General features: G+C 34.1%; 2 protein-coding genes across 3 annotated transcripts in view; both read left to right on the forward strand.

Annotated features, from left to right (window-relative positions):
* Positions 1-1233: 1233 nt before the first annotated feature.
* LOC128549558 (C-type lectin domain family 4 member F-like) lies at positions 1234-14239 on the forward strand. Of its 2 annotated transcripts, XM_053526505.1 has the most exons (9): positions 4074-4170; positions 5995-6138; positions 7305-7415; positions 8822-8967; positions 10653-10735; positions 11379-11469; positions 12138-12284; positions 13530-13638; positions 14163-14239. In XM_053526505.1, the coding sequence occupies exons 2-9, from the start codon at positions 6065-6067 to the stop codon at positions 14188-14190; spliced, it is 789 nt and encodes a 262-aa protein (XP_053382480.1). In that variant the 5' UTR covers positions 4074-4170; positions 5995-6064; the 3' UTR covers positions 14191-14239. The 2 variants fall into 2 exon arrangements, with proteins under 2 accessions (XP_053382478.1, XP_053382480.1); XM_053526503.1 differs by lacking the exons at positions 10653-10735; positions 11379-11469; positions 12138-12284; positions 13530-13638; positions 14163-14239 and adding exons at positions 1234-1507; positions 1932-2004; positions 2412-3050; positions 3627-3709 and having other exon boundaries at positions 8822-8918.
* Positions 14240-18489: 4250 nt separating this feature from the next.
* Positions 18490-19935, forward strand: part of LOC128549274 (macrophage mannose receptor 1-like) — a 28821-nt gene continuing 27375 nt past the window's right edge. The window contains exons 1-2 of the mRNA XM_053525835.1: positions 18490-18787; positions 19236-19308. Coding sequence (XP_053381810.1) covers positions 18563-18787; positions 19236-19308 — 298 coding nt within the window. The 5' untranslated portion in view covers positions 18490-18562. The remainder of the gene's footprint in view (positions 18788-19235; positions 19309-19935) is intronic.

A 19935-nucleotide genomic window follows, 5' to 3' on the forward strand; every position in this document is an offset into this window, starting at 1 on the left:
ACTTATTATATGAAATACATATTATATGATGGCGCTTTAATATCGCTGGTTTATATAAAGTGAACTCGTCTAGTTATTTAAAGAGTTACATTGTCAGATATTATCTTGTTAATGTATTATACATTTTCTAAGTCACACCATTGTTATTTACATGACTATTTGTTACTGACATGACTGTGTGTGACTCACAAGACTGCGTTTTACTGACATGACTGTTTGTTACTGACATGTGCTTGTCAGATCCCTGATTCTTGACGGAATGACTAGCGCATTTCTGTTTACAATTGCCACTAATTTAGTAGATCTTTTCGTCCTCACAACCGTTATCAACGAAAATGACATGGGCATTTAGAATTCGCTACTCGCTAAATCTACCAGAATTTTGTTAGCACATCTATCACTAAAACACTTGCTTTAAAGTGTATATAATTTGTAAGTGAAAAGGAAGTGTCCAAAGATGCATTCTGAAGATATTTATGTAAAAAAAACATCAGACAAACAATTTTACGCTCTAGATGTCCTATTTGTGTGTTGTAGGAGATTTCGTTTCGTCGTTAACTGTTAAAAGGGGTGCTTTCCAAAAATACACTTATTGAATGGCGAGTGCAGACCATCACTGCACGGATGTGCAGGCTGATCTTGGTCTGCACTGGTCTCAAAGGCAGACTCACTTGCCGCCAGCAGACTAAGGGTTAAAAGACCATTAAAAGACCATTGTATTCAAGGACGTAGGTTCTGTTTATCATTATTTTTGACCTCATAAAATTTCTTATATTTGTCATGTTCCACAGTTTTAATTAAGTTCGAAAGATAAGATTTAATGTCATGTATTGCTTCTGGCCGAATTGTACTTTATAAAATTATAAAGAATATAGCTGTTGTAACATTACAATTATTTTGTTGCAACTTTATTGTAATATGTCAGGTTCATATTATTCTTTCATTCGTTGCAGAATTAGGTAGTTGCTAATTAGTTTTTAACCAGTCGGATCATGGTCTGCACTGTTCGCTATTCAGTCAGTAAATTTTCAGTGAACACCCGTTTGAATAATAAATGGTACCGCCTAAACTGAATGATAGACCAGTCCATTTTAGAAATTTAGCAGGATAAAGATCAAAATATCCAATCTTCACGACCGAGATTTCAATTTCCGTGTCCTTCTTTAGCCTGGCCATGACCAAGTTAAACGATAAGACACTTGGAAAGTAGAACAAAGCAAATAAGATTATATTAGGTTAGTTTCAAATATGTTTTGATCCGTTTTATTGAAGAACAAACACAATGTCTGTTATTGTGATATATGCTATCGTTGCATGCATTTTTCATGTTGCATTTGTACACGCGGATTATGAGTGCTTATGCAACTACAACGTAGAAATTCCCGTATTTTCAAAGGCTAGCTCTACTGGTCAAGTGATAGGATATTTGTACGAATTTGACTGCAAAGCAATTTACGCGAAAACCGCTAAAGACTCAAAGTTCAAACCAGTACAGTTTGAAAACCAAGTAGGTTACATATCTATTTATCAGTTTATTATTTAGTGCCCATATAATACAGAAAAATGATTCTTTTAAAAAATGAAAATGCAGAGAATGGTCAGTGCCATATATAGATAAAACTGATGTTGGAATATGTGTATTCTAATAACATCTTGGAACCAACGAATAGTGGATAAACGACCTTGCCTGTGTTGCAAACTTTAGTAATCTATAGAGAGCTAAATTGAGATAGAAAAGTATTTTAGGGCAAACAGAAAATAGATGCCAAGTTATACCGTATTTAACGTTATAAAAGGAAAATCAATTTGACAGATAGCGGTTTAATGTCATTGGTGTTATTATTTTAACCTAATAAATCAAAGCATATGCATTCTAGTTTTTGTGTTTATAATGCAACGCTATATTGAAATAGAATGAATATTATCATTAGGTTGGGTACATTGAAAATGGGAATGGTCTTCAAGTTCAAATTTGCCAGGGCAATGTTCCAACTGATGATCTAGGTAAGTAGAAGAAGGAAGAAGAAGAATACAATGAAATAAGATGGTCTAGTTTAGTTACAGTAATAAAAGTCTACCTGTGTGCTTTGGACCCGAATGGTACGGGATACTTATGCTCATAAATAATCATAAATTAACTGCATTGTTTTGGAAGACCAAAATGTGTGTACAAAATTCATAGTAATAACACTTATCTGTGTTTTTGATTAAAAGAAAGAAAACTCCTATTATGAAATTAATTTCCTCATTCGTTTTCATTTTATACCGGTACACACCCTTTGCAGTTTAAATTTTAGTATATCTGACATTATTTCAACGCAAGTAAAGTAAAACGCTTGGCTTTATATATAAACATACTTCTGAATATTTGGCTGAGTGAAAAAAAAAAGTATTATGTATTATTTTACAAGTGAAAACTACAACAGTCTCTGTAGAGTCAACAACATCAACAACCACAGAAGCGACTACAATAGCGAATCAACAAACAAATAAGACGACTCCTAAGCCTATGGTAACTGATAACTTAACTTCCACAGTCAAAGGCACAACAATACAAGTTCCCACCATATCTATCCAAAACACAACTGTTAGAGCTTCATCCCAACCAACAGGAGCAGTGGTTGTAGTTGCTAATGGAAATATTACAGTCTTAACCCACCAGTCAAGTGACAATACAACACATGATAACAACTCTACCACACACTCGACATTTTCTTCAAATGTTACTTCCTCATCAACAACTATACTCCCTACAGTACCTGTTTCATCTACATCAAATATATCTATTACAACGTCTCAAGCAGCACGTACGTCTTCTACAACCATTCCGATGCAGCCATTCATTGCAAATTCTACAAGTACTCCGATTTCCGCAACAAGTACTACTACAACTCCCTTGCCTTCTACTACACGTGTTACTACGATGACACCTACAACGCCTACAACAACGCCTACAACAACAACGCCTTCAACAACGCCTACAACAACAACGCCTACAACAACATTTACCACAACAACAAAAAGGGCGACGACAACAGCGCCGAAGCCATGTTTGTATTTCTATAAAATGTTACCTAAAGTATGCAAAATTAGTATTCTTAACGACATTAAAATGCAGTTTTGACTTTATAATGTTGTTTCAAGCTTATTGTTGTCATTCTCGGTCACATTTCAGTAAATCAATACATGCTTGATTTTCTTATCAGTTTTCAAAAATAACACTGCCAGAATTTACAGAAATGTTCTGTTATGGTTGGAGAATGACGAAATGCCATACGAGAATACGTCGTCGTAGAGACGGTTCTGCCACCTTAACATATTGTAGAAGAAAAATCAAAAAAAAATCTGCGTTTTGATGACGTTAAGTATATGTCAAATGAATATGATATAGTTGTATAATTATTTTCTATTTATTTAACGAATATTAAGTTTCAAAAATTAAAAATTGATTTTGCTCTAAAATTATGTAGGTTATTAGCTGCTCGTATAAGAATATAGAATGAAAATCAGTAGCATTAAAGTGTGTGTGTGTGTGTGTGTGTTTGTTGTATATCTTAATGAAAATAAAACAAAACACTTATATTTATAAAAGATGTTTACCTATGGTTACTTAATGTTACATATAGCCTGTCCGAATGGTTGGATTATGTACCAGACGTCATGTTACCTGCTTCATACAAACAACAGAGTACACTGGGGTGACGCGAATGTAAGTCTGCTTTTTTATACCAGTTATTCTACATTTTACATATGAGCTGCGTGATGAGAAACGTCTATATTGTTTTTTACCTATACATGTGCATGTATTATGTGTGTACATTTAAACCTAATGCAATTTGAAAGTACTGTAACAGTTGTAAAGATGTCATTAATTTATGTTAACATAAAGTTTGTCTAGAACTTATTTGTATTTTCTATTTTCAGATATGCAATGTTTGGTGTAGTTTTCCTTTTAATATACACTTTCAAGCATATCCAACTTTATAATGTAGGACGTTTATTTACCTTACGTTTTAATAATATGTTGCAGTTTTTGTATGTGCCCATGAAATTATAAACTGAATATTTTTCAGAGGGATTGTGTGAGCAAGTCATCACATCTAGCAATAATTGAAACAGCGGATGAATTCAACTTCCTAAAACAGCAACTAACCAATCACATTAACATTCGTATGTACATTGTACTAGTTTATTTTATTGATGGCATTTCAAAATTTTATCTCTATTTTTAAAATTAATCTCATATATTTTCAACAACATCTCAATTGTATCTTATAATAACAAAATGATATTGAATAGTATTGTTGGAGTGTCTATTGTTGCATAAGGATATTTGTCGTAAACAAAAAGCAAATGATTATGAAAAGTATAAATGTTTGTTTCGTAAACTAAGCCTTTGTTTTTACTTTATTCTATTTGCACAAATCAACTTTGCATCCGTACTTTACCATAATTGTCTCGCCATGCGAAGACACAAACCAGCCAACGAAGCATTTAATGATACAGGTGCCCTACCGATCCTGCAATACTAGTAATGCAAAAGGGCATTTAACCTAGTAAAAATTCCCAAATCGTCATATTTTTTACACATATAAGGGACTTTTATTTTTAATTTTCTAAATTTGAAGTTTTCAACATTGTTGGTATTATCTTCTTCTATAATTAAAATGGCAGCATTTTGTATGCGTTCCTTGAAAGCTTATTGTTTTTAAAACTAGTACGAGGGCTTTTAAAACATAACGTAGACTTTTGCTGTCAAAGGCCGTCTTTTGTATTTAGTGCAATGTGAGATACATGGTTGTAATTCGCAATCTTTGTGTAATTCGGTCATACGTTTTTCATAACACTTTTGTTGACATGCGAAGCGCGAAGAAATACCATAGCTACAGATAACTGGCGCCTTTCAATCTGTCATCGCTAATGTTTGCACTCTAATTAACCAGAAAAAAAAAATCAAAGTGCAGCACCATGTCAATGCGACATACATCATTATAGTATGACGTCATTCGGGCGTGGGAGATGGAAATAAACGACCTTTGAACTAATAAGTATTGATGTAAAGTCGTCATCAGTTTTCATGGATAGTCGGACATTTGCTTAGTTATATAGAGAATTTGGCAAACATTTGAAATTTTTAAACTAATGAAGCAGGCACTATATCAATTTTCGGTCCTCTGCGTCCTGATCTTCAAGTGGTACAAACGATTTAAGCATTACTAGAAGACCGTAAAGGTCGAGAAAGAAAATAAAACATCCATGATTCGTCGATAACGTCAATATAATAATGACGCCTTTGATAAAGCCCAACTATTCATGGTGGTGGGTACCCTGTCTGAGATACTTGGCTTAAGTGTTCATATTGTTTCCGGAATTCGTACCAAACGACTTCTTATGACTTAGGTATTTTCTATTTGAATTATTAAAAGAAGTACTGTATACATACATGAATTAATGCAGACTTTATGAAAGCATCTTGATGAAGTAAGGACGTGGTTAACGTCGTTGAAATATCATCACCGTGCACCGGGTTAGTACTATCAATGAGGCGTACCTCCTGATTGTAAAACCGTAATCAGGTCGAATTTGCAGTGAACTTAGTAGAAGGATTGCGAATTATGATGATGCATTTTTTGTTTTGCTTTATTAAAATATATTAAAGCTCACAAGAGACAAAGTCTACGTTATTTTGGAACAACCTTCGTATTCTTGTTTAGACATGTCGGCTATAGAATGTATATATACTGTACAGTAGAATGCCGTAAAAATGTGTAGATATGATCCTTAATGTCAATTTTCTCTTTCACTAACTTTATTATGTGTAGTCTTAAGACAGTATACATGAAAATTATAAAGATGCTTTATATATGGATTCAAAAATAGGTATCACTTAATTGTTGTTTTGTTAAGCTTTTGCAGAGGCGAAATAAAATATATAAGCCAGAATGCAGTTCTGCTTTTTCATATAATTTATCATTTGATTGAAATTCTGAATAGACAATGGCGATGACTCCGAAACATCTGCATGGGTAGCAGGAAGGGATGACAGAAACGAAGGTCATTGGGAATGGTACGATGGTTTTACGAACACATACAAACCGTTTACATACACGCACTGGGGACAAGACGAACCCGATGCAGGTTAAAAAGACTCATAAATACACATATTTAAGTATACATTGCATTAATATTTCCATTGTGAAGAAATCAAAGCTTTTCTTACATTAAGACTTATCAGTAGAAAATGGTGAGATCATTTATGACTTGCTTTTGACGTAAAACTTTATGACCGTTTTAAAGGCGTGGCACTGTAACCAAATATATATATATAAGTCACTTCAGAACCTTTAAGTAGTTGCAAACGATGTGCATATGGTTTACCTGTCGTTTTTGGCCAAGGCATTGTCAGTTTATGATTGCTTATATTAGAATCTATTACTTATTTAGAACAGCATTTTTGGAAATAAGTTAATCAAAACGACAAAATATTAAGTGCACATACAGGAAATTTAAGTAGCAGTCATTTTTTTCTAAATGGGAGTATATCAAAAAAGGAAAATGTTTCAAGGTAGTTGGATCTGTAATTACAAACAGCAATTCTCTTGAGATCACGTATTGTTTCGCCATATCAGAAGGTACCTTTCAAAAACAACCGAAGAATTCCGAAATTGCATACGCAAAATACGTAATCCAACGAAAAATGCTGATTTTTATTTCGAGTCAGCTACCTTAAGGATATTAAACAGCATACTGCATGTGCTACATATGTATGGTAACATGTGTTATAAGTAATACATTTATTTTCATTTTCCTACACAATACGTGTACCCCTTAATCTTGCGATTGACTTACACTGAGACAAACTCCCAACAGCGGTTATCTCCCCTGTCGTTACAATAACTTAACTGTAAGGGGAGATCACTGCATAGGAGACCCTGTGAGTGAATAGCAATAGCCGTTACATTTTGTGAGAAAAGTAACAGAATGTAAGAGAATTTCACAGCGCGTTCAGGTAAATTATGGATGTATGATGCTCTAGGCAAAATACGGAAGTAAGTTAACCTTGACCCTGCTAAATTGCTGGGCTGGCCTGTCATTCAATTAGGGCAGTACCATCTATTATTTGAAAGGATGTTCACTGAAAATTTACTGACCGAATAGAGAACAGTGCAGACCATGATCAGACTGCACGGATGTGCAAGCTGATCCTGGTCTGCTCTGGTCGCAAAGGCAGAATCACATGCCACCGGAAGGCTAAATGTTCAAAATGATTTGACTGGCTAAATATTCTGTTGTATATGTTACAGGAGAAGGCGAGCACGAGGAAGACTGTATGACGATGGTCGGGGAAAAGGGGTTCATTTGGGCAGATTACTCTTGCAACGAGAACAGTATTATGTTTGTGAGCAGTCGGCTTTGTACGTTAATTTTATTTTCTTTAATTACTGTTTGATACACCTGTTCCGTCACAATTTTTATTGATTAAGAAAAAACATAAAGTAGAACCATGTATTAAGATATCAAAAAAAATCGATGAGGATATAATGTTGCGGAATATTTTCAGGAGGGCGTAGCATAAAATTATACACGCGGCATAAAACCGATTGGTATTGTTTGAGATATGTTAAATCATGGTTCTGTTATACAACATTTCGATTCTAATATGTCTTTTATGTAAATAAGCAGATAACGTAGAGAAGCACCATTCATGGCGCATTTTGGGGCCAAATATCTAGGTCTGCGTGACGCCAACATTCAACGTGTGTTTTAAAAGTGTTAAAATACGGGAAGTAACAAGTCCCGCGATGATGTAATAAAACAAGAGTTCTTTTCGTGCCTGACAACATATACAGTGTGTGAATTAATGTACACCATTCTATTGTATCATTTCAGTTGTAAATTTAATGTGAGCGGATTGTAATAAAACTTTCAGGATATATAGTTGGCATAAACGCAACAATTTCATGCAATGAATTGTTATTTTTATTTCCAAAATTGTGCATGTGCCCGATATAATGCAATGTGAAAAATACATTTTTGGCAATGGATTTGACATTATTAAGACATTTTAAAAGCTCAAAATGTTTCTACCACCACTCCGGGAACGTTTAAAATGGTGAAAATTGAATGCAGTATATTTTCATGGAATGTGTCGACTCTAGCCTGCTGGCGGAAAGTGATTCCGCCGCTATTCAGTCATAATTTTTCAGTAAACACCCTTCGAATGATAAATAGTATTGCCCAAATTGAATAAAGGACCAGATAACTCTATCGTTAAGTTTTACATACTAGGTGTTAGAAACTACTAGTGTATTATAATTACACACATAGCGAATTACTAATCAGTATAAGTAAATCTATGTTTAAAAGTTGCTTTAAAAGCTCAAACAACAATAATGGTCATATTTCATGTGTTGTAAAATAGTTAACACTTGTTGCAATGATGATTTTTGGTCACCACTAGATAAGAGCAATTTAATCACGTGAATAAATGGATGGCGATATAATCGTGTTATCGTCGAATGTGTCACGATGTTATTTTATCGTTGACAAAATCTGATATTCGTTGACGCTAATTAAACTTTATAGCCATTTGGTTGTCAGAAATGTCATTTTATTTAAAACTGCGTATGTAAAATGATTTAAATTTAAATCGCCCGAAAAGCCACGTTCAAATTCAAAGTAATACAACAGTTATTTCATGCTAATACTTCAGAATTATAGCAATTTGATATAATGGACTCATTTTATTCTAAAATTGTAATGCTTTTGAAAATGTTATTAAATCCCTCTTTTAACAAAAAATTGCAGAATATTTTTTCAGACCACTTATAAACGTACAAACACAACAAACACAGAGTCCTCCACAACAAACACAGAGCCCTCCACAACAAACACAGAGTCCTCCACAACAAACACAGAGTCCTCCACAACAAACACAGAGCCCTCCAAAGCAAACAAGTGCAGCAAGTAAGATTTTGATCAAGCGACAGAAAACAAATCCTTCGGGGTTCCGTCAAGTTTTCTTGTTTAATATTTAACTCATATTTCTAACCCAAATATACTTTGGATAGGTAATTTATTTATTTAGTTGGGTTTAACGTCGCACCGACACAATTACAGGTCATATGGCGACTTTCCAGCTTTGATGGTGGAGGAAGACCCCTGGTGCCCCTCCGTGGATTACTTGATCACGAGCGGGTGCCTGGGTAGAACCACCGACCTTCCGTAAGCCAGCTGGATGGCTTCCTCACATTGAATGGGTAACAAGATGCTTCAGTTTTGTCACTGATCTGCAAAGTGTGAAAATCTAAAATATGAATACGTCCTAATAACTCATACATAATTATGTTATAATGATAGATAGCGTATTTCCTTTCAAACATATTTCATTTATCAAAAAAAAAAAAATGATGATATTCGTGTGTTAATCAAGTGATTAACCACGGTTCCAATGCCTAGGGACATCAGACCGAGTGGTTAAACACACCCGTTAACCGGTTGCGAGCAAAACAGTTCGTGGCGGACAAAATAGTTCTCCGATATATTTGCTGGCATCTATAATGTTGGGGTAAGTATTTTCGATCCAAGAATCGGTTGGTGCAAAACATGTGTAAGATCTTTATTTCTATAAAAAGTAGCATGAACAAAGAACGTACCATGTGTTTCCCGTTTTAAAGTAATGTATATTGAGTAAGTTATGGCGAATTAAAAGTGTAATTTAGTTTTTAAAAAATGCGAAACGAAAGTTGATCGTGATATATTTAATTCACTTTTCAACTTACGGAACTGCTTCGTCTCTCCACACAAATAATTTTGAACTGTGCAATGCAGCCACACATTTTTTCGACCATGTCATGTTTGAATGTCTATAGCTCGTTGAATATTGCGTTTTGTCGGTAAAAAGCTGGACAATGTTCAAAGCAATTATTATTTTTTGGGTTGACATTAATAGTGTAGCCGTAAGTTGAACATGGCATGTTCTTTGTTCATGCTACTTTTTATAGTAATAAAGATCTTATACATAATTTGCACCAACCGATTCTTGGATCGAAAATACTTACCCCAATATAGATGCCGGCAAAAATATCGGAGAACTGTTTTTTCCGCCACGAACTGTTTTGCTCGCAACCGGTTAACGGGTGTGTTAAATATCCAAGCACCTGAACTGTGAACCACAAGACTGGCTTGTTTATTTTCATTCATTCTTACATCCTCATTGAACTATTACGACAAAAGTATGATGAATTTCATTCGTCTGAGTAGTAATGGACGTGGCATCGTGTGGCAACTGACGTCATAATTGACATCATAATGTTATCTCAGCAGTCCGTTGTTTATTACATAATTTTCAACGCTTAACTTCCTACTTTGTTTAACTGACAGACAAATAAAATAATGTTAGAATGATAAATAGGAAGCACTCCAACTGTTAAATCGTTCCATCACAGCATCAATAAGCGAATGGTTCGATATTAATACTGAGTTTTCCTATCAAACGTCCTTTTCGGAAGACAATACATGCAAAACAATTCATGTTTCTGACAAAAGCAATGTATGATACATTTCCTACAGTATTAATACATCTAAAGATCAGTGTAAAGATTTCTATTTATTCTAATATAATCGTATAAACACCTTTCCTGTATTCTCAGGTTGTCCTTCTGGTTGGATAATGAACCACGGCTCCTGCTACTTCTTCCACACGGACGATCGATACAAATGGCGTAATGCAAATGTATGATATTTCGTTATATTGTCACACTGATGATTGGTTGCAATATTCTATTTTAAAACATTGATTTTGTTATTTGTAAGTTACCTTATGAAGCTGAATGATGCTTGTATACAAAACCATTTGAGCCGTGCCATGGGAAAACCAACATAGTGGGTTTGCGACCAGCATGGATCCAGACCAGCCTGCGCATCCGCGCAGTCTGGTCAGGATCCATGCTGTTCGCTAATAGTTTCTCCAATCCCAATAGGCTTTAAAAGCGAACAGCATGGATCCTGACCAGACTGCGCGGATGCGCAGGCTGGTCTGGATCCATGCTGGTCGCAAACCCACTATGTTGGTTTTCCCATGGCACGGCTCATATACAAATAATCAAACTATTTTTAAACATGTTGGCTGCATTTGATTTAAACAATTGAAAATTTGTTGTTTATGACATCAAAATACATTTCTTACTTCTGTTAAAATAATCTTTATGCTAAACTGATGTGAAAGTTGTTTCCCAATTGTGACATATGTTACGTTCAAGTTACCTTGTTTCGTTTGTAATAGGCCAGCATAATAGACTTGTCCAAATATCTATGTTTCACATTATAATAAGCTAATAGCAGAAACTGCAATAATTAGACGTCACGTTACATTTTAGTCATTCTGTTCAGCACACCAAGCACATCTGGCCATTATCGAAACCGCTGAGGAAGACCATTTCCTTAAACAACAATCTTCACAAAGGATTCGTAAGTATTTGGGCTTAGAACGATCACATTAGCAACTTTTCATTTAATATCATTTTATATAAAGTCAAACTTTTATCAAGAAGTCAGTCAAGTTAATGGCACAGTCTTGGCACTTAAGATTGGTAACTGCTTTAGACAAATTAAAATTAAGAATATTATTTATGATCCCTATTTATGTCTCATAAATCAGAAGTGACTTCCTAAAGTTTTTTCAACTGACCCTAACATTACATTGCGGTATACTAAAAGAGACAGTATTACAATATTTTGGTTTAAACAATATTTATTTCCATATATGCATTTGTTAATGTCATATGATTGAGGAGCAAGCCATAAGCTTTTATAAAAAAAACCTTTCCTTTCGTGGCTTTACAATATTTTGATCTGGGATGTGCTCAGCTCTAGTGGATTCAACTCCGCGGGAACTCAATTGTTTGATGTGCGCATCGTGTAATCCTAGCCCCCCCCCCCCCCCCCCCCCTCCCACAAAAAAAAAAATCACTTGAGCTAAGCACAACATTTCAGATCAAATAGCTGCTTTTTGAACTACTAGTATTTTACAATTATAATTATACTAAAGGTCATCTTTATAAAGTTTGTTATTACTTCCTTTGACAAATCATATTACATAATAGACATAAAATCGTAATTGTTGTTATCTTTATAAGACGAACATGGAGATTCAGACTCTGGGGTCTGGGTAGGCGGAAGTGACGATGACAATGAAGGACACTGGGAATGGATTGATGGTTTCAGTCATACAAGCAAACCCATGCAAGGATATACCAACTGGTATCCTGGTGAACCGGATTCAGGTACGTGCAGAAACTGAAAAAAAAATGTTTTCTGCATTTGTAGGCTAGAAAATATCAACTAAGTATTACAATAAATCTATAAAAAGATTCTTAACAAGCTTAAGTAGCAACCAAGCAAAATACCAGAAGACTTGGTTTCGCTTGAGTCTGTCCGCGAGACTAAATGAAACACCCACTGTAATTCTTTTATGCATGGCCTTTAAAGGAAATATAATATTCAGATGGGTTGGACATGAAACCAACACTAAATCCTAGTCATGGGATACGTGTAATGGCAGCCATATATTATTTAAAGACTGCTCTCTTGATAGTTACATAAATCAATTCATAAGAACATATTTTGTCAACACAGAACACAGAAAAGCGATGGTTTGATTCGGTCTGTTTATAAGAGAGTATGAAAGTTGAACACCTCCATGCCCACAAGCAATGACTTTAATGTTACATTCATCGTCATACCTCACCTCACCTCACCTCACCCTTTGTAAAATTTCTACGCTGCAGCTGTTAAAATTCTCATTATTACCCATGTAAAATCATGATGGCACACATATAAAATGCACATAAGTGTAAATGCATATCTATATTTAAAAGTTTTCCCATCAGAAAATGTTACTCATGTGATATCATGATACCACACATAAAATAGCACTTATTTGTGAACATATATGTAAAGTTTTCACAGTGATCTTTTCTCTACTATATGTTTTGCAGTTCCATTACAAGAATTGTTTTATTTTGTTTTGATTTTGTCACGTATATACTCTTGTATGATAAAATACATCACGTTTTAGTGTCAGCAGATATTGTAAACACTTGAAAAATTATGTCCGCATCGGCTATTGCCTTGATTGACCTTTATTCCTGCTTACACCCACTAATTGCATGTATCAGTTTTGTAATGATCTCAAAGAATTAGAAATAATAAGAACACTGATAACATCAGTCTCAAAATCAGCATAACACATGAAATTGTAAATTTCATATAACATCATATCAAATCATATCATATCATACCAAACCATTCTATATCATTTAGCATAATATAATATTATACCATATCATAACGTTTCGTATTATAACGCATCGTGTCGTATCATGTCATAATTATTATATCATACCATACCATCATTTCGTCTAGTATAATAATATAATAATTATTATATCATATCATATCTTATCATTGCATACATCATACCTTACAAGATAATCTCCTATGACAAAATACCATATCACATTTTATAGGTGATGGAGAACATGGGGAGGATTGCATGTGTATGATTGGAGAAAAAGGATTTCAATGGCAAGATTATCACTGTGGCAAACATATGTTCTTTATATGTGAAAAATCTACGTAAGTTCAATCACCATTTCCTTTACAATATTACATATATAATAAAAGCTGGTTATCATCAATCTTTAACCGTAATGTATTGAAGATATGTGGCATTTCTCTTTCTAGTTATAATGTTATTTTATATAAACATGTATACAGTTAGACATAACTTCTCCGACTGATGCCTGAGATTACCCTGGAGTACACAATTGTAGTACAAATGTATAACCCCCTGGACGCATTTTTATTGATAGAAAACTAAACACAATGATTACACTTATAAGGCTTTGCTGAAAACGAGTGCGCAAAACTCCCGCACCTAGACATTATTTTTAACTGTAAAATTTCGTAAGAAAAGAAGATTATTAACATATTTGATATAATTCTTAATCGTTCATGAAATAATTAAGAAGAAACAAACTTTCATTTTAACTGTCTAAATAGATTGAAATAGTGGGATTTAATTACTGACATTTGAAAAACTGAAATAGAATGTAGATATGCACAGGTGTATCAATTACAGCCTCGTTTTTTTATTTCAGCACGTTTGCAGCTCCTTTAGTAGGATAACCAGAATGTCAATTATCAACAAATGAACAGAAATAAAGACACAAGACTTCATGTGTTTTAAATCTTTTTTTTTTTTTTTTTTTTTTTTTTTTGTTCGGAATTAATATTTTGTTTGCCCCTTAGATTGTATTTTAGGATGATAGTGTTATGGATATAACATATCCCCGGATCAACTTCCCGGGAGCTCCAGCCAGATAAAACTTTTATTTCGGGTTCATCTTCAGCTATTATTTTCTCTATATATATGACAGTGCTATGCATACTAGAATTACAAGGAAGAGAATTTTAATCAATAAAGTATTGCAAACACAAATTGGATGGTGGTATACCTGGAAAAACATCTTACGTAATCAAAATATTAATATAAATAAACTTCTTCAGCAGTTCAAATCTTCTTTTATAAATTACATAATAATTTGCTAACTTTTCCTATCGTAACTCCATACGATTTCGCATAAGATAAGAATACCTTATAAGCAACAAATTAGGGCAGATTACAATCATCGGTTTATTTTCATCCTTGTACGTAACTAACATACGCTCATAAGTCTGACCTGTGCTTCTGTTTTTGTTTGAAGCCCATCAAAGGTGTCCCCGTATAGCTTGTCCTAAGCTCTATATGACACTTCTTACATTGAAATGTACATTTTCATTGTTACAAAGCATCACACTTTAAAGCAGCATAGTTCGACAACAACAAAAATATTTTTAGGTATCTTGAAATAAATGCTATATTTCTTCAGAAGGCTTTAAAACTTAATTATTGACAAACTTCATGTTACGGAAACACATGAGAATTTGCTGTTTTTTCTACTTTTTACGATGAAAATCGAAAAGCATTTGTCACGCTTTTACTCCAGTTAAACTGTCTCGATTATAAATATTTATATTTTGAAGTCATTATTCACTACTTCAGCTATAGCACTATTGGTTACGACGACGGTAAACTGTCCTTATTGCCGTGGCAGCCCGGGGTTCGTTTCCTGGCGCGGTCATATTTTTTTCTTGATTGTAACTATTTTAGAAACAAAAAATCATATTCTAATGTTCATAATATGACCAAACTTCAATTTGAAAGAAAGATTGTTTTTTAGCCAAATCTGGAGGCATGCTGCTTTAAGCTAACATCCTGAAATGACGGTCTTCAGTGAAGAATTCGACATAAGGTGTAAGAACAGCCGCTTTTGTGTAAAGAATTGTACAAATATGGATGAAATTTCACTACAGAAAATAAACAACTAAAAGAGGAAGGACCCTGGTAAGAGGCGATCCGTACATATCGCAAATTTAGCAAGTGTTTATTCATCTTGGACCAAAAGTTGCTAGTAAACATTGCCGGTGCCGAAATTGGGTCAAAGTATTTTCTACGTATGTGTACAATCTAATTCTGTATAAGAAATGTCTGTTTGCCATTAAGCTTAACGTAATACTGCCCGCCAGTTCAATGCCACATTCCAACAGCTTTAGTGTTGTTGAAAGGCGCATTTGACAAGAAACAATATGATACTTTCAATTTGTATTGTTACATATCACAAAGTCCTGTAGAGCCGCGTATGCGTATAAAAGTATTCAAACATGGAAGAAAATTGACAACTGAAAGAGGGAGGACCGTTGTCCGGGGCTATTCTGTTATACCTAAAAGAAGGTGTATGGTCATCTAAGAACAACCTAGCGAAAACTGTTATACACAAAATCTGTGTCTCTAAATCTACGTACATATGTATATAATTATATATAAGAAATGTCCGTTTTAGCACTGTGTTTCATGTACTGCTGTCCAACCTGTCAATGTTACATTTCAAAAGGCTTTGTTTCGTTGGAAAGGGTATGTACCAAGCTAAATTATGATATATTTTGGTATTTGTACCATTAACAAGGCCAAAAGAACATTGAACAGCAAACAAAAAATGGCAATTGAAAGCGGAAGGGCAGTGACGTTATTTGTACCATTACCATTGCCAATTAGGACTGACTGTCGTGCGTGCATACAGAAATATACAATATGGATGATATAATATTTCATTAAAAAGCAAATAGACAAATGAAATGGAAAGTACCGCACAGGTGTAGTCGCTATGTTTATTCATAAAGTTAGAAAGTGCTTGTTTGTCTGGACCATCTTGGCATTAATTTTGATACAAATTTCATGTCCCGAAATTTGGTCAAAACCCCTATTTCTTATGTACAAATATTATTAGTTACACTGCTTGTTGGTGACAGGATACGGGATATACGCTGTCGAGGAAATCCATATCAGGCGAGAGCGAGAAAACGATTTTATCTTGCCGACTACCTTTTACATCCTCGCTGTACTGATTGACACAATTTTTATAATAATAAAGCTACTTACAGTTACAGTGCAGACTTGAATCCTGAAATCTTTCCTGGTTTTCATGCTTTGATTATAGTTGATTAATACCAGCAATGAAATACAAAATGAACTGTATTTTGACTGAATGATGAATCACAAAACACAGAAGCTCATTTATTCAGGTTAGGAACTGGTTTTGAAAAACTTTTATGTTCCATCCTTCCGAAAAAATCATCAGATTACACGATGTCAGAAATGTCTTAAAACTTCGGCTTTCGTCCCGTTTCCTGTTAATTCCTTTATCTTGCAGATACATTAAATGATCCTACAACAAACTGCTGTCTTACAAATGCGTTAATTCCTTTGCTTTACGATGATTTAACTAAAACAACATTTCAACCTGTCAATCGCGGCCGTGCCATACAGAGTTATTGTTCTTCTATATAATTTCCACTAACTTCACGAACCTAAATTAGACAAGAAAAAGAGAGCGGCAAGAAAACACTAAAATATTTTTTTTTTTTTTTTTGTCTCGGAAATGATATCTAAAGCTGGGGCTTATAATCTGACTTGTTTTAATTACCTTAGCGATGCGGCAGCCATTTTGTTTTTAATCAAAATTCATATCTGTAATGTACAAGCAGGATATGGAATATATCCTGTCTCCACGTGACGTCTATTGACCAACAGAAATGCAAGAAACTTGTAGGAGGCGAGATAAATATATATCTATGTATAAGTGAAATACCTTGTTGGCACGTATAAGTGAAATACCTTGTTGGCACGATGTTTAGTGTAATGCTGAAATTTCATGTTTCTGAGAAAGACAAATTGTATTTATTTCCTTTGCATATGTACATGTATATATTTTTGTAAACCGTCAACTTTATTTTTCTTAAAACATGATTTGCATTTGATTATTATATCGCAAGTATTTTCAAATGACGATTCATGCCTAAACATTTTTTTAATCCAGTGTTATATTCCTTTCTGTAACAGACTTAGTGGAAAATTGGGAATGATTCAAGCAAGAGTTTAATAATCCCTTATACTTTAGATCACAACATCGTACTGTGCAAAGAACACCCTTTTGCGTAAAAACATAGGAGTATAGGTGAGAAGGGGTGTAAACATTTTAAGGGGTGACCTGGAGGAAGTATGAACAGTTTGAGGAGTGACTTGGATAAGGTATAAACAGTTTGAGGAGTGACCTGGATAAGGTATAAACAGTTTGTGGAGTGACCTGGAGAAAATGTAAACATTTTGAGACAAGACCTGGATAAGGTATAAATAGTTTGAGGAGTGACCTGGATAAGGTATAAACAGTTTGAGGAGTGACCTGGATAAGGTATAAACAGTTTGAGGAGTGACCTGGAGAAAATATAAGCATTTTGAGACAAGACCTGGAAAATGTGTAAGCATTTTGAGGTGTGACCTGGTAATTCTGAAGGTATGAAATAGTTTCAGGCGTGACCGAGAGAAGGTGTACACATTTTCTGGCGTGATCTGGAGAAGTTTATTTATAGTAGCTATCTTATTTATCTTCAAATTCCTACAGACCCAAACACAAATCATTATCAATGTTATATTGTCTGGCAGTTATATAGCCTTTGTAACGTATGAAGTTATCATATTTATATATTACAAACTACACGGCATATGTTTTGTTTGGCATTGTTTGTTTTCCCTGTAATGTGTCATGTTGCCGTTCTATTTGTGTAGCCATATGCCGTATTAGTTTCATTTTACATCTTAAAAATGTTATGCAGAATGTTATGACGTAACTTATATATTGTTGCAGCTTCCCATCAATGTGAGATATATACTGTTGTAATAGTTAATATAGAATTTTTTGTCTGCGATATAGTTTTAGTAGTTCCAGTCTTCATGTAATCGTTCCCAGTCTTCATGTACTCGCTCCAATTTTAATGTCCTACTTTCAAATAAAAGATAAGGCTTTTGTTAAACATAAGAGTAAATGTGAAGCAGGTTCATAAGATTATACAAGGGTTAAATATTATTTATCCGTACAGTTCTGTTAAAACGCTCTTTCACAGCATCATGTTTGGTATTATCACACATGCGATTGTGTTAACTATCTTTCAAATAGCATTTGTGAGCGCGGATTATCAGTGTTTGTGCAATTACAATGTGGAACTACCAGTTTATTCAAATGACGATTCTGCGAGTCAACTGTTAGGATATCTGTACGAGTTTGACTGTAAACCAATCTATGCAAAAGCGGCTAAAGACTCAGGATTTTATCAAATACAGTTTGAAAAGAAGGTACCTATAATGTAACAGTTCTTCATTACAAAAAGCGCACGAAGAAACATCTGAAATGAAAACTTTTTTTTTTCTTAAAGTTGATATACGTAAGTTGGAAAATGTAATAATTTGTCGCTTTTGGTTATATTTGATATGACCACTTTGTAAAAATAAACATATTGTCTTCAATGATATGTCATTACTTCCCACAATAATGATTCCAGCATCATGTTCACAAATGGTTTCAAGATAATAACGCATTAGACTTTTTAAATTTGCGTAGTTGAAACGTAATCATGAAATGTTCAAAGGAACATGAGATCACACCTTGAAATGTTCCTGTCCACGAAACCAATGCAGTTAAATGCAAACGAACTCAAATATCATTCTATTACACATTCAATTTTTGAACTAGACAGGAAAGTTGCATTCGAAATGTTTAATGTGACACTTCATCATTCTTTAGGTCGGATACGTTGAAAATGGAAATGGGATACAAATTCAAGTTTGTCGCGGCAGTATCCCATCTGACGATCTGGGTAAGTGTAACTCCAATAACATTGTTTATTGTTTTGTGTATACCAATCCGTACATGCTTGTGTGTGTTTTGCGATGAAAAGGGGATGGTTTCTCTGTTTCAAGTAACTGGTTCTGCGTATTTAATAAACCGGAAAATATGTATGACGTCAATAATCCGCAATGCGTACAATAAAGCCTGACCAAAATCATGCCTAGAAATTAATGTATTCATTCAAAAACTTGTAACGCAACATTAAGTATGAAAATGTTTACTCTTAAAATAAACCCGAGTATGTCTCACAGTATGGGACCCCTTCGTACAGATCAAACGGACATATGCAAAAACATTTATTATTGACAATATACATTATTTAAAAGCGATCGGTTTCTTTGCAGTTATATTGTAGACTTTTTATAAGCTAAAATGTCTCCGAAATAGTTATACTAGTTAAACTATCAAATCCATTTATTCAACATTTAAACTTGTTTAAAATACGCAAGTGGAAACATTTTCAAATCGATTCAGCAAAAATGGAAGGTTTGTGATTTTAGTAATGTTTCAAATAATCAGTGTTCCTATATATATAGAAATATATTTTATCCGAACGTGCAGTCTTATATATATATAGTGCAATATCCAGCAAAAG

Source organism: Mercenaria mercenaria, chromosome 16 (genome assembly GCF_021730395.1).
Source record: "Mercenaria mercenaria strain notata chromosome 16, MADL_Memer_1, whole genome shotgun sequence".
Lineage (NCBI taxonomy): Eukaryota > Metazoa > Mollusca > Bivalvia > Venerida > Veneridae > Mercenaria > Mercenaria mercenaria.